Genomic DNA, 23,968 nt, shown 5'->3' with positions numbered 1-23,968 from the left:
CCAGGCATTGTGGTAGGTTCTAGGTATACTAAGGAGCATTAATTGAATATACACTGCTTTGGTATTTTTTAAAAAATCAACTTATCAAATGGTACATAGTACCAAGACCTATGCATTTTTAGCAGCTTAGCTGGCAATAGAATTTTTTTATGGCTATTTCCTAACAAGGTGAATTTCTTGAGCAACTCTGTACTTCATAGGAAAAAGCCCTGTTCTTTGCTCTAGTATAGCAATGATTTGCTACTCTATTTTTTATACATAGTCATATATATCTTCCTCCCAATGTTTCCATGATGTATGGAAAATATACTAATGCTGATCATGATATTCTTTTTATTGAAAAGCAATATAAAACACATTAGGAATGAGAGGAAGGTAATATTTTACATTATTTCTGTTATATTTTTATGCTTTGTGCCAGAATTTCTTCCCATAACTATGTTTGCTTTATCTGGAACATTTCACATTACATTTCTACATTATTGAAAGTATTAGTGTTTAATTTAGAAGAGCTTAATAAACTGTTAATCTGAGAAAAATGGTCTTTCCCTTTTTTGGAGCATGCTCATTTATGTACAGTGTGGAAATCTGATCCCGTTCTCTTCCAATCAGCCAACAGTTCTTTTTGTACCTCTTCAGGCAGTTCATAGAAAACTTCAGGATCAATGTCAGAAGGAAAAGTAATTTTCTCATCGGGAGACTCTTGCTCTCTATTTTCTTTAAGTCCTTCATGATGAGAGACTGTGGCCACTGGTTGCTTATGGCTGTCTGTCATGCGGTTTTTGGAGAAAAGTTGCTCACTCTGCAAATTTGGAAATGAACGGAAAACAGATACAGCAGGGTTTGTATTTGAAAAGTGGAATCCTTGAGATTCTTTAGGTCCTTGACTCATTAGTTCATCTTTTAAGCTACTGTCTAAATAATGTGAATAATCTTTTTGGCTAGACACATACAAGGAACTGCTACCGCCTGATGTCCCTGGTTCACAGGGAGGTACAGAGACCTGTTTGCTATTAGGTACATGATCTTTAGGATTTAAGGAACTATCCTGTTTTTGTTTCATAGAAAAGAAAGACAATACTCCTCTAGAAGCATGTAATGGACAACTCAAACTTCCTTTTCCTTGAACTTTTTCTCGAGATTTTCCAGAAAGGATTTCTTCTTGAATATCTACAGGAAGCTGCTTAAAGACTTCTTGGTCAATATCCTCAGGAAGTAAGGAGAGGGGAAATTCATTACTGTCTTTTTCTTTAGAAGAATTTGTGGGATCTGGTGGAGACTCCCCAGTTCTTGTACTTTCAATCCTTCCAGTTGATAGAAAATCCCGATTTGTTTGCTTGTCTTTAGAAAAATCCTCCATATGACAGTCTTTCATTTTCTAGAATGTAAGGATAACAAAGTAATTTAGGTGTCTGATATCTTTTAAATATTCATGCTGCTGAAGTCTAAGTGTAGCTATTATGGGACCAATATGCTTCTATCCTGCTCCATAACTCCAGTCCTTCCGGCCAGTTCCAAACAACTAGAAATGATTAATCCACCACAATTAGTCACACTGCTCTGTGGACCTTTGCTCACTGTTCCAGGAAGAGGGCTTCCTTCCTAGACAGCACTGAGCCAGAAGATAGGTATGTATCTGGAGACCCGGAGAGGACCTTAACAATCATGTATTCAAACTTCCAGTTGTGAGGATAACAGAATGGTGGCCTATGCAAATGATGACTCACCAATGACTCAATCTAAAACACGTATGTGCACAGATAGGATCAAGGACTGGTTTTCTAAAATTCTCTACTTTGAAGTGTAACATTTAACAGAAAGAAAAAAAAAACTTCTACGGTAAAAATCCGATATCATTTATAAAATGTAACATTCTTCTATATGTACCTGAAATAAAAATTTTAAAACATCTTCCATCTTAATGTGCATAATTTTCCCTCTAGTTTTAAGCACCATAAAAAGTGTATAGATAGTCAAATATAATTCAAGAAACATCAACACAACAGTAATTTCAAAAAAGTAAAAGCAGAAGAGATTTGTGCCAACGTATTGACTGAGCACCTATTGTGTGTCAGACACGAACAAGGTACTTTCACTTGTGTTTACACCTCTAACACTACTGTGAGTTAAAGGCCTTTAATCCTCATTCTACAGACTAATTTTAAAAAGTAAACATCTTTTAAAATTTCAGTTAATAATAAGGGTCACTGAAAAAAAGTACTTTGAAGAGGGCACTAATTCAGTATTTCCATAACACTATTCTGTTCTCACTATAGGCTTAAATGTAATAAAAAATATTACTAAAATTATACTAACAATAAAAATAAAGAAAATAACAAAAACACTTAAATTAAGAGTTAATGGTAGGCATAAATAATTTAGTAAAAGATTATTTTTTAAATCATCCCACATTTGGCAAACAAAAGTTTACAGAATGGCCATCTGTATAGCATTTTCTTTAATCATTTGAAATTAAGACTGACTTCTGCCTCTCTATTACCATACTCTTAATTTCTACAGTTATAAAGTAAGCATTTATACTCTATCAATATTGCTACCAGAATTCAATATAATTTCAAAACCAAGAAAATTTAAATACTTGAACAAAAACATTGGTGTGGGGGAGCTGCTGGTAGCTTACATATAAACTGACAACAAGATTCGATTTCTAGTTATTTGAAAACATTTTCATATGTGCTCACCATCATATTCCTATATACTGTAACAGTTCCAAAACAGAGTACCTCTATCAAGGTTTTCTCTTTTATCCAGTGATGCTTATGTTTTATTTTTAGACCACAGCACAATATACTTAAGGCTACTAACCATAATATGAAAGATACTACTAATATATATAAGTAACTCATTCAAATCTCATCCCCCCAAAATCTCTAAATTATATCAGTGAAACACAAATTTATATTTGTAATTTAACTAGACACATCCAATAACAGTGTACTTACAAAACTGCGCTTTCCAGTGTGTGAAGTTGTTGATAATGAAGGTGTTAAATAATAATCAATAGTCCCTTTCTTAGGAGTATTTCGGGATTTAAGGTTGCAGAAGCACACACTTAATAGGGTAAGATGAAATGGCATCTTCACATTCACCATATTTCGAAAAAGTTTCATAAGGATATCAACCATTGGGGCCATCACATCATAATTTCCTAAATAAAATGTGTAAGAAGACAATATCTAAACATACTATGTCATAAATTAATGTTAAGAGCTTAATCTAATTTATATTGCCTAGATTAAGAAATTAAAATCCTAGGTAGATATCATTGGGACACCATGACATTATATACTGAACTGGGACATCTCAACATTAACACCAACTGCCAAATGAGTTGAACTTTCCAGAGGATTTGAAATGTTGAACTTTTAGTTGTGGGAGAATGTGGAGGTTGGAAAATCTCCACATAAAATTAAAACTGAACAAAATGGCCAAAAATAATCATTTTGAAATTCTGGAATGAACCAAAGGTGACAAAATTGAGAAGCACTGACTTATGAAAAACAGCCAGAACTTAGGTAAGAAAGTGGGGACAGCAGCCTTCTTGGCTGGGGTCGTTTGTATCCCCCACTCACAGAGGGCGGTTGGGATAGCAGTTTCACCAGGATGAGGCTGGCTGTCAAAGCCAGCAGCTTTGTTGCCAGCAAAGACTGACCTGATTGGAGGAAGAGGGCAAGAGCCCACAACCGGCCATGATGCCAGAAAAATGAGCAAACTTGCTAGGAAACAAATGAGATCATGTGGCTCTTGAGCCCGGGACTGCAACTGCGGCTGGGGTGAGTGAATGATCAGTGGGCCAGACATAACATTCAACCAGGAGATCTGGAAATGAGAGAACCACAGCTGACTGAGAGCAGAGAAGGCCTAAGCTCGCCACGTGTCTCTGCCTAGAATGGACAAGCATACCTGGGAGACGCAAGAGGGAGGAGCGCAAGACAAAAGCCGAGGCAGTCCGAAAAGAGCCTACGTCTCAAAAGTGCCCTCCACCCCAAGCACACCGCCCTGCACGATTCCAGCCTGTGGTATGGGAGCAAACTTTTGACCAATTATTGTCTAACTACCAAACTATGCAGACAACAGGGTAACCTCCTAGGAAGCCAAAATAAATGTTTTTAATTTCAAAAAGAACCTAAGCAGAGAAATCAGGGCAACACATCAGGAGAGGTAGATTATGCAGCTTAAGTCCAGACAAGTTACAAACAAAGAAAAGGAAAAAAAACGCTCACGGGGAAAAAAATCCAAATTGAGAGTTTTACATTATCTAAAATGTCCAATCGTCAACAAAATATTACAATACATACAAAGAAACAGCAGTGTGATTCACACTCAGGGAGGGAGACCAGTCAATAGAAACTGACTTTAAGAATGGTTTAGCAAAGACTTCAAAGTTGCTATTATTTTTCTCATGATTTTTTTTAAATTTCATTTTCAAATTTTCGGGTGCACTGGGTCTTCAATGCTGCACTTGGGCTTCTCATTGCTGCGGCTTCTCTTGCTACAGAGCGCCAGCTCTAGTGTACGCAGGAGTTGGAGCACACGGGCTTAGTGGCCTCATGACATGCGGGATCCTCTCAGACTAGGGATCGAGCCCATGTCCCCTGCAATGGCAGGTGGACTCTTAACTACTGGACTATCAGCGTGCCTACATGCACACTAAGTTGCTTTAGTCTTGTCCCACTCTTTACAGCCCCATGGACTGTGGCCCACCAGGCTCCTCTGTCCATGGAATTTTCCAGGCAAGAATACTAGAGTGGGTTTCCACACCCTCTTCCAGGTATCTTCCCAACCCAAGGATCGAACCCCTGTCTCCTGTGGCTAACACACCTATAGGACAATATCAAGCATATGTGCAATGAGACTCAGAAAGAAGAGAAAGAAAAAGGAAAGAATATTTGAAGAAATAAGAGCCCCAAACTTCCCAAATTTCATTAAAAAATTTAGTCTACAGAATCAAGAACCTCAATAAATTCCAAGTAAGATAAACACAAAAACCACTGGAGACGCGAATGGCTACCCACTCCAGTATTCTTGCCTGGAGAATTTCATGGACAGAGAAACCTGGCAGACTCAGGCCATGGAGTCACAAAGAGTCAGACATGACTGAGGGACTGACACACATACAGTCAAACTGCTAAAAAAGAGGTAAGTGACTCATATAAAGGAGAACAAGGATACGACCATGCCTGGGAACAATTTACTGCCTCTCAACTCTGAAGCACACTTAGTACCTGCTGTGATAATGGGGTAGACTCTGAAATTTTCTTTACATTAAACATAATTCTTAACCTTTGTCAGTAAAGAGAAGTGGAGGATCACTAAATTAGAAAGGGGGCTTCTCTTCCTGCTGCAGTATACTGTTTTTTACTCTTTCTTGCTTCTGTGACCTGGTCTGTATACAGTACACACGTGTGGAAATATCTACTAGTGCTCTGCCATACCACATGTGAGTGGAAGGCTCAGTCCCTCAGCAACCCCAGCCCCAGTCAAGCCTAGTGACCGCGTTCCCACGGCACCACCAACTCAAACACTGCACACAGCAGGCCTGTGCCTTGCCTGGAGTCCTTCCACACACCTACCTAACAGGCTTGCCATGCCTACGCGGGTTGTTTCCTCCAGCTCTTCCTATGCAGGCACCATACCCTCCACCTTTGTACTAGCAGAAGAATGAAGATCTCTTCAGTATGAACACCTACTGATCTCAGCTTGCCCACATCCTGAAGGAATGTCAACAGAAGCCCTCCCAACACAGGCGCCTGCGTACCCCAGCTCACACGCTGCCCTGCCAGGGAGCAAACTCCCATCGTCCCAAGGCCACCCGTGTCCCCACCAGTCAGCCGCAGCTCCTCTGGGGGGTCAGGGGGTGGTTTCTCTTGGCCCAGTAACTACGGAGCAGCTCTGGGCCAGGTAACTCAAAGGATCTCTCCAGCATCCAGTGTTCCGCAACCACACCTTCTCCTGGAGGGGAGGAAGACTCTCTCGCTAAGCCTGCTCTTCCTTGGCTACTTTTCCCTAGCCCCAGGGCACCTCTTAAGGGTATCTTTATACCTTTATAGTTACTCCCTATCATAGTTTAGTAATTTTTGAAACCTTCAGTGTTCAAATTTCCCTGTGGTTATGCTTTCTTGATTGAAACTAATGACAGGAGTCTCTACTGATTAAACTATTTAATAGCTGCCTTTTCATCAAAAATAATGGAACACAAAGAATGGAATACCATACTCAAAGTATGCAAAGAAACCAATCAAAAATTACATATCTAGACAAACTGTCATTCAAAAAATGCTATTTTAGAGGAAGAGGCCACAAATTTTAGTTCAATAGAATGGTATGACAGTGCTGCTCAACTCTTCTTTTCAAATGTAAATCCTGAAACATGCTCCAGGACAGACCATAAGCAAGGCAACAAAAGAAGGCTCAATAAATATAAGAGGATTGAAATTACTCAAAGTATCTTCTCTGGTCAACATAAAGACAAATTGGAAATCAACAATGAAAGGTTATTTGAAACATAATCAAATATTTGTAAATTAAACAGCAAATTTCTAAATAAATTTAGGGGTCAAGGAGGAAATCACAGCAGATATTAAAAACTATTCTGAGCTTAATGAATAAGAAACACAACACAACTTAAGGAATACAGCTAAAGAGAGCACTGCTTAAAAGGAAATGTGCAACTTTAAACCTGAATTATTAGAAAACAGGTAAGTATAAAATACATAAAGTAAGCTGCCCATCCTAAGAACCCAGGAAGAAAAGGCATATTAAACCTAAAGCAAGCAGAAAGAAGGAAATAACAAAGATCAGAGTAGAAATAAATGAAATACAAAGTAGAAAGAAAACTGAGAAATTAATGACACCAAAAGCTGAATCTTTGAAAAGATGAACAAAACTGATAAACCTTACTAGAATCACAAAGGAAAAAAAGTTATCAAAATCAAGAATGAAAGAGAGGATATCATTGTAGACCCTATAAAAATGAAAAGAATTACAAGGGAATATTAACAATTCGTGATAACAAGTTAGACAACCTGGATGAAATGCATACATTCTGAGAAGATACAAATTACCAAAACGGACTCAAAATGAATAGAAAATCAGAATAAACTCATAACAAACAAAGAAATAAAATTCCTTAAAAAAAAAATCTTTCCACAAACAAAGCCGAGGACCATGAACAGCCAAAACAATTTCATAAAATAACAAAGCTAGGGAACTTACACTACCTAACTTCAAAACTTACAACAAAGTATCAAGACAGAGTGGAACCAGAATAAGAATAAACATACACATCAATGGGATAAGAAAGGCAAAAAAGAAACCCTTACTTTATTATGGTCAGTTAGTTTTTGACAAAGATGCCATGGCAATTTAATGGGGAAAGAAAAGTCTGTTAACAAATTCTATGGAACAAGTGGATACTCATATGCAAAAGAATAAACTAAAACTCTTACTTTACACAACACATAAAAATTAATTCAAAGTGGATTCAAATATAAATCTTAAAAGTATAAAATTTCTGAAAAGAAAAAGCATAGGAAACATTTATAAATTTTGCATTAGGCAAAGAATTTTTAGATATGATATCAAAAGTACTATCCATAAAAGAAGAAAAAACAATGAAAGACCACTACATAGTCATGAGAATGAGTCAAGAAAATGATAGTATTAAAACATAAATGAGAATATGAAAAAAACTGAAAGCCTCTATACTCTGTTGCTGAATATCTGCCTTGTTATACTTACTTTGGAAAAAAATCTGGCAGTTTCTTAGAGTTCAACTACCTTACAGCCCAGAAACTCCATGCTTTGTAGTCTACCAAAGACGCACAAAAGCATATATCTGCCTGATGACTTGCACCCAAACGTTCACAGTCCCATTTTTCAGAACAGCCAAAAAATGGAAACAATCTAAATGCTCATAAAGAAATCATCTCACACCATAAAGTTAATTATCATAGTTTGGTGTTTTCTTTGGAGTTGGGAAGCATTCTCAACAGGGCATTTACTTTTATTATCTATTGAAACAAAAAAAGTTTTCTAATGAAAATTTCTTTTAGAAAAAAAGTACTTAATAGCTCACTAACTCCATGTGAGGATTACTCATTTTTGGATCATGTTTCGAACTCAAAGTTTGTTTTTTTAAGAGTTCAACCTGCCAATGAAATGATCAGAGTGCCACCTAAATGGTCCGTTACCTGCCCCTAACTTCTGAACTATGTGAGATGGAATTGGGCACTGACGACTCTCCCGGTTACAGAGCTTCTCAGATGAATACCGACGGATTACTAATCTTATTGTATGTGGCTTCCTTCCATCTTGGCAGACTCTAAAAATAAAGAGAAAGAGGAAACAAGGAATTAGAAAAAGTTTGGTGTTTTTTTTTTTTTGGATGATCGACTATACCTCATTTATTTAAAGGTGCCAGACTGAGTAACTGTAACAATTATAAATATAGTTGATAATCAGGCAGTAGGCAATACAGGTCCCTGAACAGCTCAAGTAAACTTCATAAAGTCTTCATAATAAAACTCTTGAAATTTTAAAGGTAAGGCTCTCAGGCCTCAGACAGAATTGAGTGCTATCAGGAAAAAAGCAGAAATAAGATACAACTATAACAAGCCATTTTATTATCCAAATCTAAATCATAACTAAAAGTAACATATTAAAATCAACAGGAAATTTAAGAAACTGAGAATCATTTACTGACAGAAGCAAATATATGAAAAATGACAAATTTTTTACACATTAAGAAGACTACAAAAAGAAAACAAATATTTAATGAAATTATTTGTCAAAAAGCACTTCTCCAATATATCCAAGGGAGTCAGTAATATCACCATTATATGGCATATTAGAGCAATAATGTGAAAGGTCAATTATAGAATATATTTAGGAAAGGAAGCACTTGTCCACGAATCTTAAAAAGTGATCCATCCAAACGATCCTGCTTTTGTTGTTGAAAGCAAAAGTTTTAATGCCGTGGAAAATCTGCTTAAAAAGTAGAAAATCTAATCACTAACAGAAAATAAATGTCATCAAAGAATAACATTTACCTTTCTATATGTATGCCAATGCACTAAAAGATCACAAACGTGAAATATAAATAGTATTAAGCATAATCAAATTGATTTTGAATTAGAATATTTAGATTTTTGTAGTAAGCATTTTTTTTCTTATTGCTTAATCACAAAACTTCTTGACTGCTGTTTTATTAAGATAATAAAATATCTCAATTGGTTCCTATAAACGTTACTAGTTTAAACATCTTCCAGCTAAACTTGTTCTGTTAAGTTAATATGCAATTCAAAGAGTATAATTTGGCTCCTGTAACTAATTAAGACGTACAAAAAAAGGGGTTATACTCTAAGCAGTCTTAAGGCCAGTACCTAGAGAAAGGATTAAACAACGTATGATTTTATACCTCTTACATATCTATAGTATTAATAATCATATGCTCAAGAACAGTCACACATACTCAGATACTTTTTTTTTTGCCAGCTAGATGGCATTATATACCTTAGTCACTGAAATAAGAAGCCACTGTATAGAAGAGAGCATGCCAAGCAAAGATAAGGAGATACGGTTAATAGTATTTCATAGGTTTAGGGCATCTAGACTCATTTCTGGGTTGATTCTTCAAATAAGGGAGCCTATAAAATGTATAATTCTTGTGGTTTCCCTTTGTCTAGAACTGTTTCCAGTAGCTAGGCATTTCATAATAGTCTCCTTTAGCTGAAGCAAAGCAGATGACCCAGTTTCACCAGCATTCTCGAAGGCTCGGCCTGAGTCATATCCCTGAAGCTGTGTCATACAGTCAGCCAGCTGCGTGCAGCAAATGATGAGTTGCATGGCCTTGCTCAAGACATGAGAATTGCAATGCATGTGGCAGCAAAGTTGAAGGAAATTTCGCTTTATCAGTTTTCTGAAAGTAGTCATCCAAAAACGATTTTTTTTAGTCACAGAGGCCATCCTAACATCATTACGGAAGCACACTTACCCAAAGCTGTTAGACCCCTAACACCCCATTTTGAGAAATCAGAGAAATGGGAGGAAAGGAAGTAACACTCTCCTATGGAGTATTGAGAAATAGATATATGATGGCAAAGGAGCATCAGAAAACAAAATGTCTTTTAGTTTATGCTATGCTACTTGTATACTCATAATTCCAATTAACACTCTTCATGTATTTAAAGGCCAGTAACCCTGAGCATACACACAGTCACCCTCACCGCTCACACACAGTCCTATTAAGTTATTCCTTCGTGTGACTTTGTAGTCTGAGGCACAGGAGATAAAAGGGTTCTTCTGCTTTCTCCATCAATTTGCTATCGTCAATCATCACAAATTTGTAAGTGTAGCGATTCCAGAGATACCCACAAAACTCCCTTACTTAATGATCAGCAGCTTAAGATCTGCAGTAAACCACAATGTTACTAATATTAAGACCAGTGGAAGTAGATGAATTAAATTTAGTTAAGGACATATGTTACTAGCTGTGTAATACTTTATAATGTAGAGGGGTTCAGAGATAGATGATCTTTACAAGTTTAGTCTCCAGTTAATCTGCAAATTCCAAGAAAGAACATCAAGTGTATATATATACTTTACATAGTATATATATAGTAAATATATAGTATTTCCATGCACTGTACACAGAATCTGTAAGAGGATATGGCAAAATGGAAAAATCACCTGTTCAAAAGACTAGCAAGTAGTTCTTCAATCTTAGTTTTAGCTTCAACTTCTGATGAACATCTAAATGAATCTTCCTCACTAAAGGACTACCAAAGAAGCACAAATAAGTATTAATATAAACCCAAATAAGCATATCCAATTACCAGTGTATATGTCAACTAAATAATCAATACTTTCTTTACCTCTTACGCTTAGTTTGAGCCATTTAGGTCACTTTTATATTAAATCTTTTTATCTGCAAGTTGTACTCCACTAGAAAGTGCACTGGAAATCAAGAAAATGACAAAGCTCTAGTACCAATGCCAAGCTTTAATGTGTGATTACAGCAAGGCTCTTAATTTCCTAGGACTTGAATCTCAGTTTAATCTTGGGCAAGTTACTTACCCTTTCTAAAATATAGTATCTTCATCTTAAAAAAAATTACGGGAGGAAAAGGCAGTAAGGGAGGGAGGGAAAGGAATGAACAAACATTAATACTACCTACATGAAAGGTTTATGGTGATGATTCTGGGATAATATATATATATTATCATCTCACAGGAAAAAAAAATCACTGTTACCTGGGTGATTATAAACTTTCTCCACTTCCTAAATCATTAGACTACTCTGAAAACAATATTTTTACAAATTATTTTGCCTCCTATATACAATACAGGCTATTAAAATTAAGCAATAGTCAAAGTGGCTAACTTGAGATTTAAATACTGATTCTTAGATTCAATTTAATAATATTTATTAATTTAATATAATAAGTAGCCTTCTCACAGGAAAATGATCACGTACTAACCTAATAAGCAAGTTGGAACGGTAAGAATTCAGTAGTAGAACTGGAAAACTTTATCTCAAATAATGCGACCACCAGTACTCCATTAAAATAAGCAACATCTTCACATACCTGAGGTGGTCCTGAGGGAGTCACAGGAGAGTCATCCTCTCCGAAACTGAGCTTCTGGATACGCCGAGCAACTGAAATTCCTAATTCCTTTTCTAATATTTTGGATGAAAAGGTCTGAAGATCACGCACACTACTGATGCCCAGTGCTTCCAGACGTTTGGCCATTTTATAGCCAATACCTAAAGCAAAAAGAGCTGCATGTAGTGTTACAATAGCTTTTCTCTTTAAAATTAGCTAATTAAAATATTATAAATATATCAACCACATCTTTTGATACCATAATTTTGGATACCATTGGTATTTTTTTTGAGACCAAACTTAAAATTTAATGCCACAGAAATGAATTTTAATACATACATTACTGATAATCTATAAAAATGTAAGCATTTGATCTTCAGAGATACAAATTTGCCCAATGATATGAATAGGTCATTGAACCCCTCAAGAAAATCAGTTTCCTCATCTTTAAAATAAAAAGTGGACCTAGCTGCTTGAGAAGGTCCTTTGTGGCCATAATATTTTATGTACAATCCCAAAATAGAGTTAGTGAAAGACCAATTCCATTCTCTAGAGGAAGGTACAGTATTAAAGTATGAACCAGGTACTAAAAATAAAGGACTGCATGTTTCCAGGTTATAACTTTCATGATCATATTCAAACAATATAAAAGCACGTAAAACTAGAAAAGTACTTTCATATATATAGATTCCTAATATAGATTCTCTCCAGAAAACGTCAGGTTTTTGGGGGGCTTTTGGTTTTCACCAAGAGCCAAGTACACTTTCCTGATGGTTCAGACAGTAAAGAATCTGCCCACAGTACAGGAGTCACGGGTTCAGTCCCTGGGTTGGGAAGATCCCTTGGAAGAGGGCATAGCAACTCACTCCAGTGTTCTTGCCTGGAGAATCCCAGGGACAGAGGAGCCTGGCGGGAGTCCACGGGGTTGCAAAGAGTTGGACCTGACTGAGGAACTCACACACACAAGAGCCAAGTACAAAGACTCCATAAGAATTACTTATGCATAACTGTAATATTTAAACTTAAAAGAAATACAGTAAAACCAATATACGTTTTTCAAATATATTTGTCTTACCAGGTATTTCCTTTATGTGGTTCAAACTATGAATGAGATCTTGAGAACTTTCAGGTAGTAAGACTGTTTGTTGATTTGGTTTAAAGACGCCAGAAACTAATTTTGCCAATAATTTGTTAGATGCCACTCCAGCACAGCCAGTGAGACCCAGCTGTTGGTACATGGCTTCCCGCATCTCGGCCGCAATATGAGATCCAACAAGGAGTCTGATATGCAACGTGTCACGTGGGTTTACAGCTACAGAAAACAGCCGATGTTGATAAAAGTCATCGTCAAAACGTTGTTTTTTAACAAATGAGTTTTTAAAAGATAAAGGGCTTAATCTATATCCAACCCTACCCCTCAACACCACCACACTGCTGCACACTTAACTAATCTCTTTGGCTCTTCACAGCAATTCTGTAAAATAACTATCACAAGTGAATTCCAAAGGCCTGTGATAGCAAATACATACTGAGAGTGCTGAATGATTAACAGATTACAAAAATTGATCTCTCATAAAAAATTCCTACTGGCACTACCAGAACTTTTACTCATGTTTACTGGGAACTAAGCATAAAAGTAAAAATGTTACATTAATGATATAGCTAACATTTCAAAGATTTGAATTTAAAGTTTTCACACCAGTGGTGTGTGCTACTAAAAACAATTTTGGATTTGTATACAGTTTAAGACATCTTTTATTAAAAGTATAGGGAAATTGCTATATGGAAACAAATTTCCTTAGATGTGAAAATGACACTAGAGTTATATGACACAGTCCTGATCCTCAGGAGTATTTACATCTGAAGTGCCATGATGTCTATAATTTACTTTCAAATGCTCAACAATCTATCAAATGATCAATAAACAATAAGATAAAACAAATGTGTAAAATGATACAAAAGGAGTATCTACAAGGAACGGCATAATGACTACTCTCACTGTACTGTTCCATCAACTCCTCTGTAGGTTTAAAAAAAATTAACAAAATCTTATGCGAAAGAGAAAAGAATCATGAAGAATTAGACTTCGTAGGCCATAAAGCCAAGGTCTCTATAATATGTTCTAACCAGTAGACTCCAAGTTTGCTGTAAAAATTATACAGAAACACACCTGGAACCTTCTTGTTACCCAGACCTTGTAAGTGACAAAAGAGCACAGATACAAAGGACACGTGAAAGCTTCATATTTTCTTATAAAAGAGAACTGTAGCTCCACCTCTCTTCTTCTTTAATATCAGAGAGGTGGAGAATGACTGGAGATTGATCACAATAGCTCTCGAAAAGGGGAGTAAGAGGAAACACAGGCAGGCTGAGACCCAGGAGCAAGTAGGTCAGGACAAATCTCATACAGAAACACAAGAGCTTGCCTTCTACGTGGTAGGGTCTAGAAGTCACCAGCAGTCACTAGATGTTTGACAGCCCAAGCAGATATTCAGTGGAGCTGACTGCAGCTTATTTTCAAACACAATACTGCCCTGGAAATATCATCAGTCACTGGCACTTCAATTGTGAAGTAGATGAATTTCAACTGATTAAATATGAGTGTGCAAAGGACGGTAGGTAGGCCAGGAAGCTCCCACAAGGGCTAACATGGGAGGCTTTTGTTGCCCTGGGAGAATAGAAGCGAACAAGCAAAGAGGCAACAATGGCAAATTTAGTCTACCTAGAATTTTGCTTAAGATGGTTTTACGAAAACCAAAAATTACTCCAAGAAGCCAACTCCTGTAACTTAAGGATGGCCTAAAAGAGGTATGACACTTAAAAATGGTTAACACAGGACTGTGTCAGACAAATGAAAAGTGCCCAAAGCACTGAGCTGTATGTCATCAAAATACCATTTTCTGCCTATTTAATATGGAATAACAATATCTAATTTTAATCACCTTAGATGGCTGAACTATGGCAACAAAAGCCATAAAACTTTTGAAAGACACAGTCAACTCACTGAACTGATTGAACATTAAGAAATGCAGGTACTTTAAGTTACTAAATAGAGTGCATAAGAACCCACTTACGTTGATTATTGTATACATGGCCCGACACAGTCAGTGCTGAGAGCTCATCACTCTGAAGCTGCTCTAGTCTCTTCTCAACCATTTCTGTTATATCCACAAAATTTTCATCAAACCCAAGTCTCTCAACAACTGGACTAAATTCTTCCAACAACTCTAAATTAAAATAATATTGGAGCACAGATATAACTGATTATAACTAGAATAGATTTAACTCTCTTATTTATGCTTAAAAAATAACAAAATAAAGGTTTTACATATATTCACAACTACACAATATCTTGAATAAAGTCAGTTAACTGGGATTTTTTTTTCTGTGCCATATTCTGCACAAAAGCAATATTTTCCAATAAAATAAGTCCAAAAATAACATTCCCTGGGCAGATACTCATAGCAATATATTTACCACAATCTCCTACACCAATAATTTATCTGTAGTACATTAAATATCAATGAACATAGTTAATTATAATCTTGAAGCAGTAGGTCATAGAGTCTGCTTAGAAAAGTAAAGTAATAATATACTCAAGCTATATTTTTCACTAGAATTTTAAAAAGGCAAAACAAAATAAAACTTAAATTTCCAATGAATACTAAGTCAAAAAGAAAAGTTCCTTAATACAAAATATACTACAATGCAACATTTTGACTAGTCACCCTCCAACTCATTCCATAATGACAGAGACGGATCATGACTCACATGTATGTGAACATCCAGCCTCTAGCACAAATGCCAGTCCTTATGTCAAATGTTTCCTAAATTGAACTGAACCAAGATTTGAAATAAGTTCAAAAAGACTATCAAGTCTCATTTTTAGGATTAAAACTAATAACTTTGAAACCATTAAGAAGAATTTTCACTTCTCTCTGAATCATCTACTGATACCAGCTGGGTAGCAGAAAATAACTTATTAGTCACTTATTATACAAAAATGCTTATGTTCTAAAAAAGCCCTATAATATGGAAGCTCTGTTTTATTGGTGCTAACACTGATAACAGCAGGGTAAAACAATTAATAAAGGAACAGTATGATCTAGTGACCTTTAAAAATCACTTCCAACCTACCGAGAGAAAACAGAGGGAAAAACTGACAATGTGTCTGACCATATAAAAGAATTCTTTGAATTTCCCTCACCAATTTCTGCTTTTTTTCTCCCAAAAGTATATATCTGATGCCTAGCAGTAACAGGTAAAAAATAAAAGTTTATCAAAACAATACTACAATAAGGAAAATAAAAGACAAATTTTAACTAACAAGCAGAAAAGCAAGTTAAATACAGAATCATGTACAAAGCTGGTGGACTGCTGAACATGGACTGATTACATTAGTTCTATTACTAGGTCATAGGAATAAATCACTTATCCATTTGTGAAGTTAACCTTTTTGGCTGTCAATATGTCAATTTCATAAACAAGATGCATTTATTAAACCTTATGATTACACAAGCCAAAGGTTTGTAATTACAGAAAAAAATGGAATACTGTAGAATAAAGGTATGAAGTAAACAATAAGGTTATATGTCATAAATAGTTCTGAGGTAATTCAGTATAGGACTATTAGGCTACATTCCTATTTCAACTCCAAAAACACCATGAAAAAAATTAACAAAATAACTTTTTATCAATGTATAAATCATGCTTAGAATATTTCTTGTTATTATATTAGTGCATTTTTAATTCTTTCAAGATACTAATTTATAAATTAAGAATCAGTGTAAAAACTGAGATTCATGCATTGATTTTCTAGTATGATACTTTTCACTGTGAAGAGTTGCAGTGGTATAGAAATCATTTAGACTGATTTGTCTGACATTATAAAGGAAAAAAGACAAAACATGTAGATAAATGACCAAAAATACATGAAAAAAATGCTCAAACTTCTCATAGAGAAATGCAAATCAAAACAATGATTTACTTTTTTTTTCCAACTATCAGGCAAAATCATTATGAATATCTAATACTCTCACACATACTAACAATGTGCTGGGAAAACCTGAAGTGCATCATAGAGCAGTATGCAAATTTCTAATGCAAATTATCTTTGCTCAAGCAGTTAACCTTTAGGAACTTACTTTAACGATAGCTTCACGAACGTATGTGAAAATTTCTATATGAAAATGTCTACTGAAGCACATATTGATATTTTTTAAGAGCAAAAAATTGCTAAGAGCCTAATAACCCCTCACTATAAGAGAAACCACATAATTTATCATCCAAAATGAGATATTTTTTGAATGAAAGGAGATGCAATTAATGATTACATAAGGACAACAGGCATAAAATGAGATATACTGTCTTCAAATCAGTAAAGGAATGGTTAAATAAGTTTGGGACAAAACAGAATACTGTGCAGGCATTAAAAAGAATGAGGCAAGAGTTATATGGATGATGTGAAAGATCACCAAGAACAAAGATGTACAACTATCTGTATTACATCATCTCTATGTACAGAAAAAATTATTTTCTGAATATTCAGATATATATATATATAATTGTGCACAGATACACAAGTGGTATTTTGGGAGTACAGTCTTGTCTTTTTTGCTTGGCTATCCCTTCTTCCCTCATCCCCCTGTTTCAGCACCACCTCTGCCCCTCCAGAAGTTACCCAGGGTTAAATACCTAGTATACACCCTCTCTTCTTTCTCTTCCTAAGTGTACATAGACACATACACATATGTGGGGGAAGGTGTTCGGGTCACTGTCTTATACATACGGAAAAACCTGATAACAGGTTTTTGCATCTTGCTTTTTACCCACTCAACAAGGCATACCTCTATGAATCAAATGAAATGATACCATTTGAGCTATTTTTAATGGCCACATAATATTCCATTATAGAGAAGTCTTAAATTCATTTAGCCATTTTCATCCTGATGAGCATGTTCTCATTCCATATTTTTAGCAATTATGAATCATGCTATGAGACATTTTTGTACATATATGTTCTCATTTTATTTCTATTTGATAAATCCCTAGCAGTTATATTATTGGGTTAAAGAACATAGTATGTATCTTTAATTTCAAAAAATGCTGCTAGATGGCTTTTTTTAAGACTGTAATACTTTGTTTCTACTTTTTCTCACATTCTTATTTTTAGTACCAATGAATTTAAGCATCCCATTTTCACATTGTCCAGTTTGCTTTTTGTCAACTGCCTATTCATATTCTTTGTCCATTTCACTTAAGCTTGTTTCCTCATTAATTTGTAAGAGCTCTGGGATAGTATATTTAACCATTTCATCTGAAAACTGCTACAAATAACAAAAGAACAAATAAAAATAATAGCAAACAAGTAAAAAGCTGATTCTTATACACTTTAAAATGATATCTATTTGCCATATGCCAGTACATGTATGGTTTCATTTTTCCTATAATTTACTAAAACAGCAAGATTCAAATCCAAACCTTAGTAACGGGGAGTTTATCCACACTTATACATAAAAATCTAAAAAAAAAAACTAATATACTCATTATCTCTGCTAACAGTTCCTAACAACTTGCTTTTTAATTATGTTAATCAAACATTACAGAAGTCTCTCTCAACTACCATTAGTACATTAGAGTACAGCATATTTCTTCACAGTTCATTCAAGCTTGCATTTAAATTTATCTGGTTTTCTTCGGTTTATCTTCTTCCATCTTCTCCCTTTAAAATTTTTTTACATTTTCTCATATTTATATAAACATCACCCATGACTGAGTTCAATTCCTTCCAATTATACGTTTCTTTCACCATTTACTCATAACATATTGTCATTCTCACATATTTTTAATGAGAAAGCCCCCAAATAAGAAAACTGACTTATGCACTTTACACTTACTGAACGATCATGTAGTTAACAGGCATCCTATATAAAATTTAATGCTGAAGTATATTGCCCATAATCTGTACCTGTAACCTTGTATGACATCTCTCTGTAACGAGTCAGGTCTTCTCCATTAACTAATACTAGCTGTGGACATTTTTCTTTTGCATCTCTGACACTCATAAGTTTCTTAACTCCAAGTTTCCTAGCTTCATAGTTGCAGGTAACCACCAAATATTTCTGCTGAACCCCTACAAAAAACAAACATTTTTTGAGAAAATTGAAAATTAAAATTTACTTATTCCATATTATAAGTTACAATACAATGTTTTGATAAGAATAAAAAGCTCTATCTCAGTTAAAAAATATAGCCTCCATCCATCAAAGTTCTATGAAGTACAATTTAACAAATCAGGGGCTTCCCTGGTGGCTCAGAGAGCAAAGAATCTGCCTGCAATGTGGCAGACCTGGTCTCAAACCCTGGGTTGGGAAGATGATCTGGAGAAAAGAATGGCTACCCACTCCAGTATTCTTGCCTGGAGAATTCCATGGACAGAGAAGCCTGGCAGGCTATAGTCCATGCAGTTGCAAAGAATCAGATATGATTGAGCAACTAACACTTTCACTTTTACCACAAATCAACAATTCTATGAAGTCTTCAGCAAGAAGATACAGATAAAGTCCTTCCAGGATTTTTTTCCAACAATAAAAACCCAAATTATATTGAATTAACTCTATATAACTTTATATATAACTCTAGGCCATGTTTTACCAAAAGTAAGACAGATGAAAGTAACTGAATACAATTAACTACTGGTCTCTACTAGAAACTCTAACTTGTCTTCTGAATAACTTCTCAATTAATATAAAGCTATGTTCTGTTACAAGTGCCAACCTAGAACAGTTATTAGTAATCTCCCCCAGTGAATGTTCTAATGACTGAACTTTTCTTCACAGTAACCTACAGAAAAGATTAGACAGTGAAGTGGCATTATGAGCCCCCTCCTTATCAAAAAGATTAAATTATGATCATCTACACACTGCTTAAAAATTCTAATTTACCAGTGACTTACAATTGCTAAAACTGTTTGCTTTTTTTTCTAAAATTCTCATATTATAAACAGGCAAAGGAACATTTCACATATTTTTGATATGTCAAATGATGCCCCAAAACAGAATCACAGGGTCAAAAGTAATAAATTATGCTTCATCAGTAAACTATATTAAAAAATCAGATTAGTCACTTCCTTAACTAAAAAATCAGTCTTTTAAGGCAGGATTATATGGACTCACCATTGTGTCACCAGCCCAAGTTAAGTAGTCATATATTTGGTAATGGTGGCTCAGCAGTGAAGAATCAACCTGCAATGCAGGAGACTGGCACTCGATCCCTGGGTTGGGAAGATCTCCTGAAAAAGGCAACCCACTCCAGTCTTCTTGCCTGTTGAATCCCATGGACAGAGAAGCCTGGCAGGCTACAGTCCGTGAGGTCACAAAAGAGTTGGATATGACTTATCGACTAAACAAATTAAAATGCAGTAATGAATAATTACCAGGAAATGAGGAATATTATGCTGACGGTTTCTAGGAGAAAACAACACAGCCTTTCATTTCTATTAGAAACTATTGTTGTTGTTGTTTAGTCGTTAAGTCCTGTCCACCTCTTTTAGGACCCTGTGGCCTATAGCCTGCCAGATTCCTCTGTCCATGGGATTTCCCAGGCAAGAATATTGGGAGTGGTAGCCATTTCCTTCTCCAGGGAACTTCCAGACCCAGGGATCAAACCCACATTGGCAGGCAGTGGATTCTTTACCACTGAGCCAACAGGGAAGCTGGCATCTTAATTACACAATCCCTCTTTACTAATCATTACTTACACAACATCTTACAACGCTGCTGCTGCCACTAAGTCGCTTCAGTCATGTTCGACTCTGTGCGACCCCACAGACGGCAGCCCACCAGGCTCCCCCGTCCCTGGGATTCTCAAGGCAAGAACACTGGAGTGGGTTGCCATTTTCCACTCTTACAATGCTACTAATTAGAAATGCCCAATGAAGAAAATTCAGGTTCCCTAATCCTAACTCCTTGACATCTTTAGGAAATTTTGAAGACCCTAGACCTTGGCACAGAGAAGGCGATGGCATCCCACTCCAGTACTCTTGCCTGGAAAATCCCATGGACAGAGGAGCCTGGTAGGCTCCAGTCCATGGGGTCACAAAGAGTCGGACACGACTGAGCGATCTCACTTTCACTTTTCACTTTTATGCATTGGAGAAGGAAATGGCAACCCACTCCAGTGTTCTTGCCTGGAGAATCCCAGGGACAGGGAAGCCTGGTGGGCTGCCATCTCTGGGGTTGCACAGAGTCAGACACGACTGAAGTGACTTAGCAACAGCAGACCTTGGCAAGCCAAAATGTACTCATCAGTCATCCTCTGTTCCTTAGTAAACTACGCTGAGCTGAATTGGGCTTTATCAAAACCAAAGTAGACACCAGGGGGTAGCAGCAAGTGACCCAAACTGCTGTTGATGCTTTTCAGTTCAGTCGCTCAGTCGTGTCCGACTGTTTGCAACCCCATGAATCGCAGCACACCAGGCCTCCCTGTCCATCACCAACTCCCGAAGTTCACCCAAACTCATGTGCATCAAATCGTCGATGCCATCCAGCCATCTCATCCTCTGTCGATCCCCTCTCCTCCTGCCCGCAATCCTTCCCAGCATGCTTTTACTCAAAGATAAATCCTTACTACATGCATAAAATTTTAGAAATTTACTTTTCTAATGTAAAAATAAAATAAGCCAAAACACAATACTCGGTAATTCCCGAATGTAAAATTTCTTTGCCTTTTATTTTAAAACATACTTATGTTTTCATGAAAAGCTTGTACTATGCATGCCTTAATATTTGGGGTTGTTCAAAATCGTTATTTTGTCACACAAAATCCAACTATTTTGTTACACAATTCAATAGTTAATTTCAAAAGTAGAATAGTTGAAAATGCCTATTAAAACTTTTTTTAAAAGGTTACTCGAGATAAAATGGCTGTAAAATTTCAAACATTGAGAAAAAGATTAGAAGTTTATTGTGGTCTTCCTGTTTATTTGGTTAATTACACTGCTTCTCTCACATTTGCCATTTAGTAAATGAGGCTCATAAAGTTTACATCCAGTAGTGAAATAAAGATTACTGTCTATAAAGCATCACAGAACTGCTGCCAACATTAATATGCTTAATAAATCAGAATAAATAACAAGTCATATCATACAATGAAAACAGTATCAAAGTCCAGAATTACCTAAAGGTTTGTCCTTTAGTTCTGGATTGGAGATCATTTCTACTTGTGCATAAAAGCAATCCAGATCCATGTGTACTATCACTCCACATGAAGAACTTCCTGCTGGTTCCAGCTCATCATGAACTGTGGCACAATATGCAACCAAATGAAAAAAAAAACACATTCAGCCTGTTTACCACCTCTGAGCAACTGCCAGTCCCTTAAAACACGGCAACCAAGAAAGAATATAGAGTGATTTTTAAGTTTTCTTCCCCTGGATTTATTACATGTCTCAAAGAATCTAAAACTTCCAAGGATATGAAAGAAACTCCACCTACAAGAGAGTCCTCAGGCCTGTTTACTATTTCTTGGTGTACTGCATTTTTCTCAGGATAGTAATAAATTTTAAGGGAAAAAAACCTTTAATCAATAATGGAAGACGCAAGAGGTAATCCTAGGACTTTGAAGTTTATAGGAAAATTTAAAGTAAGTTGGAAAGGGCTGAAAAGTTTATACACACACATCTTCCAACCAACTTGAAAATTAACCTTCCCTGGTGGCTCCTTGTAAGATTTAACCTGCCAACGCAGGAAACTGAAGTGACTTAGCAGCAGCAGCAGGAGACATGGGATCAAACCCCAGGTGGGAAAGATACCCTGGAGGAGGAAATGGCAACCAGCTCCAGTATTCTTGACTGGAGAATTCCATGCACAGAGGAGCCTGGTGGGCTACAGTCCATTCCATGCAATCACAGAAGAGTCAGACATGACTTAGCGACTAAACAACAAAAAATTATTCTCAGTGGCATGTCCTTAAAAAAACAGCCTGAAACACAAAACAGAAGGCAGAATCTATGGGTCCCAGTGGACTATATTTAGCTCCCATGAGATTAGGATTATTTGGTTCAATGCTGAATAGCCGATACCTAGACTACCAATGGCAACCCACTCCAGTACTCTTGCCTGAAAAATCCCAGGGACGGAGGGAGCCTGGTGGGCTGCCGTCTATGGGGTCGCACAGAGTCTGACACGACTGACGTGACTTAGCAGTAGCAGCAGACTACCAACAAATACTTGCTAAATTTAAAGACTGAGTAAATATTTCCTGGATTTTAAAAAGTAGTTCACATCTTGGTGGAGGGGGCAGAGGGATAAGACAGGAGATTTCAGCTATTAACAGCAGTTAAAAACAAGGCAGGCTAAAATGCCATGTGGTATCCTGGTTTGGAGTTTGGAACAGAAACAAATTAAATGAAAAAAAAAAAAAAAAAACCCTGGTAAAATCTGAATAAAGCTTGTCCTTCTGTTAAGAGTATTAATTACTATGCCAACGTTACTTTCTTTTGACAAATGTATCACGGTGACATAAGCCATTAAAGTCGGTAAAAGTTATCTGTGCATCTCTCCGTAAATCTGCAAGTATTTAATATTTTTAAAGCTTTTTAAAAACGAAGGGCTGGGAGGCTGGGAAGGAGAGAGCCTTGGCCCCAAACCCCGGGGGTTGGGCCCCGAGGCTGGAAGCGGATCAGCAGAGGCGGCCACTTGCAGACCCGGCCGGGTTAGGTTCCGAGCCGGGCGGTCCCTTCCGGGCTGAGGCCGGGCCGCAACCGCTGCCGAGTGAGCGACAGGTTCCCGCTTCCGCAACCCTGAGGCCCCGAGGCCCCTTCCGCTTTCGCGGGGCTGTTTGAGGGGAGACGAGCGCAGCCTCCATTACCCCACTGGACGCGCCCGGCCTTCCCCTTCTGGGCGAAGCCGCCCCTCTCGGGGACCTTGGCCTCAGAGCACCAAGCGGCGAAGGGCCGCCCTCTCGGCGGAGCCGGGAAAACGCCAGGACGCGGGCGGGGAGGGGACGGCCGCTCTCCAACGGCCGCCGCCGCCGCCGCCCGGGGCGCCCGCCCTCGTCGCCCCGCCCCGCCTGCTCATTTACACCAAGGGAGGTCGTCAAGCTCGTCAGGCTCCAGCGCCCCGGGCCAGCCGCCGGGCGCCCCCGCCTCCGCCCGCTCCATGGCCCGAGTCGAGTCCGCTTCCTCGTCGTCGCCGCCGCCTGCTTCCTGGGGCTCCACCCCTCGCTTCTCCATTCCCCCGCGGCGACCGCCCACCGAAAGGCAGCTTCCGGCCGCGGCCGCCCGCGCTCCGCGGGGAGCAGCGGGGCTCGCACCTGCGCAGTGTGCGCTTAGCCGCGGGCTAC

At 37.3% G+C, this 23,968-nt stretch overlaps 1 protein-coding gene across 1 annotated transcript; it reads right to left on the bottom strand.

The window, feature by feature from the left end:
• Positions 1-502: 502 nt before the first annotated feature.
• POLI (DNA polymerase iota) lies at positions 503-23,858 on the bottom strand. The gene is made up of 10 exons (XM_052660475.1): positions 23,708-23,858; positions 21,803-21,925; positions 18,594-18,758; positions 14,701-14,853; positions 12,702-12,938; positions 11,609-11,787; positions 10,711-10,799; positions 8,214-8,344; positions 2,964-3,169; positions 503-1,378 (listed from the first exon to the last, which is right to left on the bottom strand). The coding sequence occupies exons 1-10, from the start codon at positions 23,856-23,858 to the stop codon at positions 566-568; spliced, it is 2,247 nt and encodes a 748-aa protein (XP_052516435.1). The 3' UTR covers positions 503-565.
• Positions 23,859-23,968: the final 110 nt, after the last annotated feature.

The sequence above is a fragment of the Budorcas taxicolor genome, chromosome 22 (genome assembly GCF_023091745.1).
Source record: "Budorcas taxicolor isolate Tak-1 chromosome 22, Takin1.1, whole genome shotgun sequence".
Classification (NCBI taxonomy): Eukaryota; Metazoa; Chordata; class Mammalia; order Artiodactyla; family Bovidae; genus Budorcas; species Budorcas taxicolor.
Note: the sequence above shows the minus strand (reverse complement) of the source record. Positions and strands in the feature narration are given on the sequence as shown.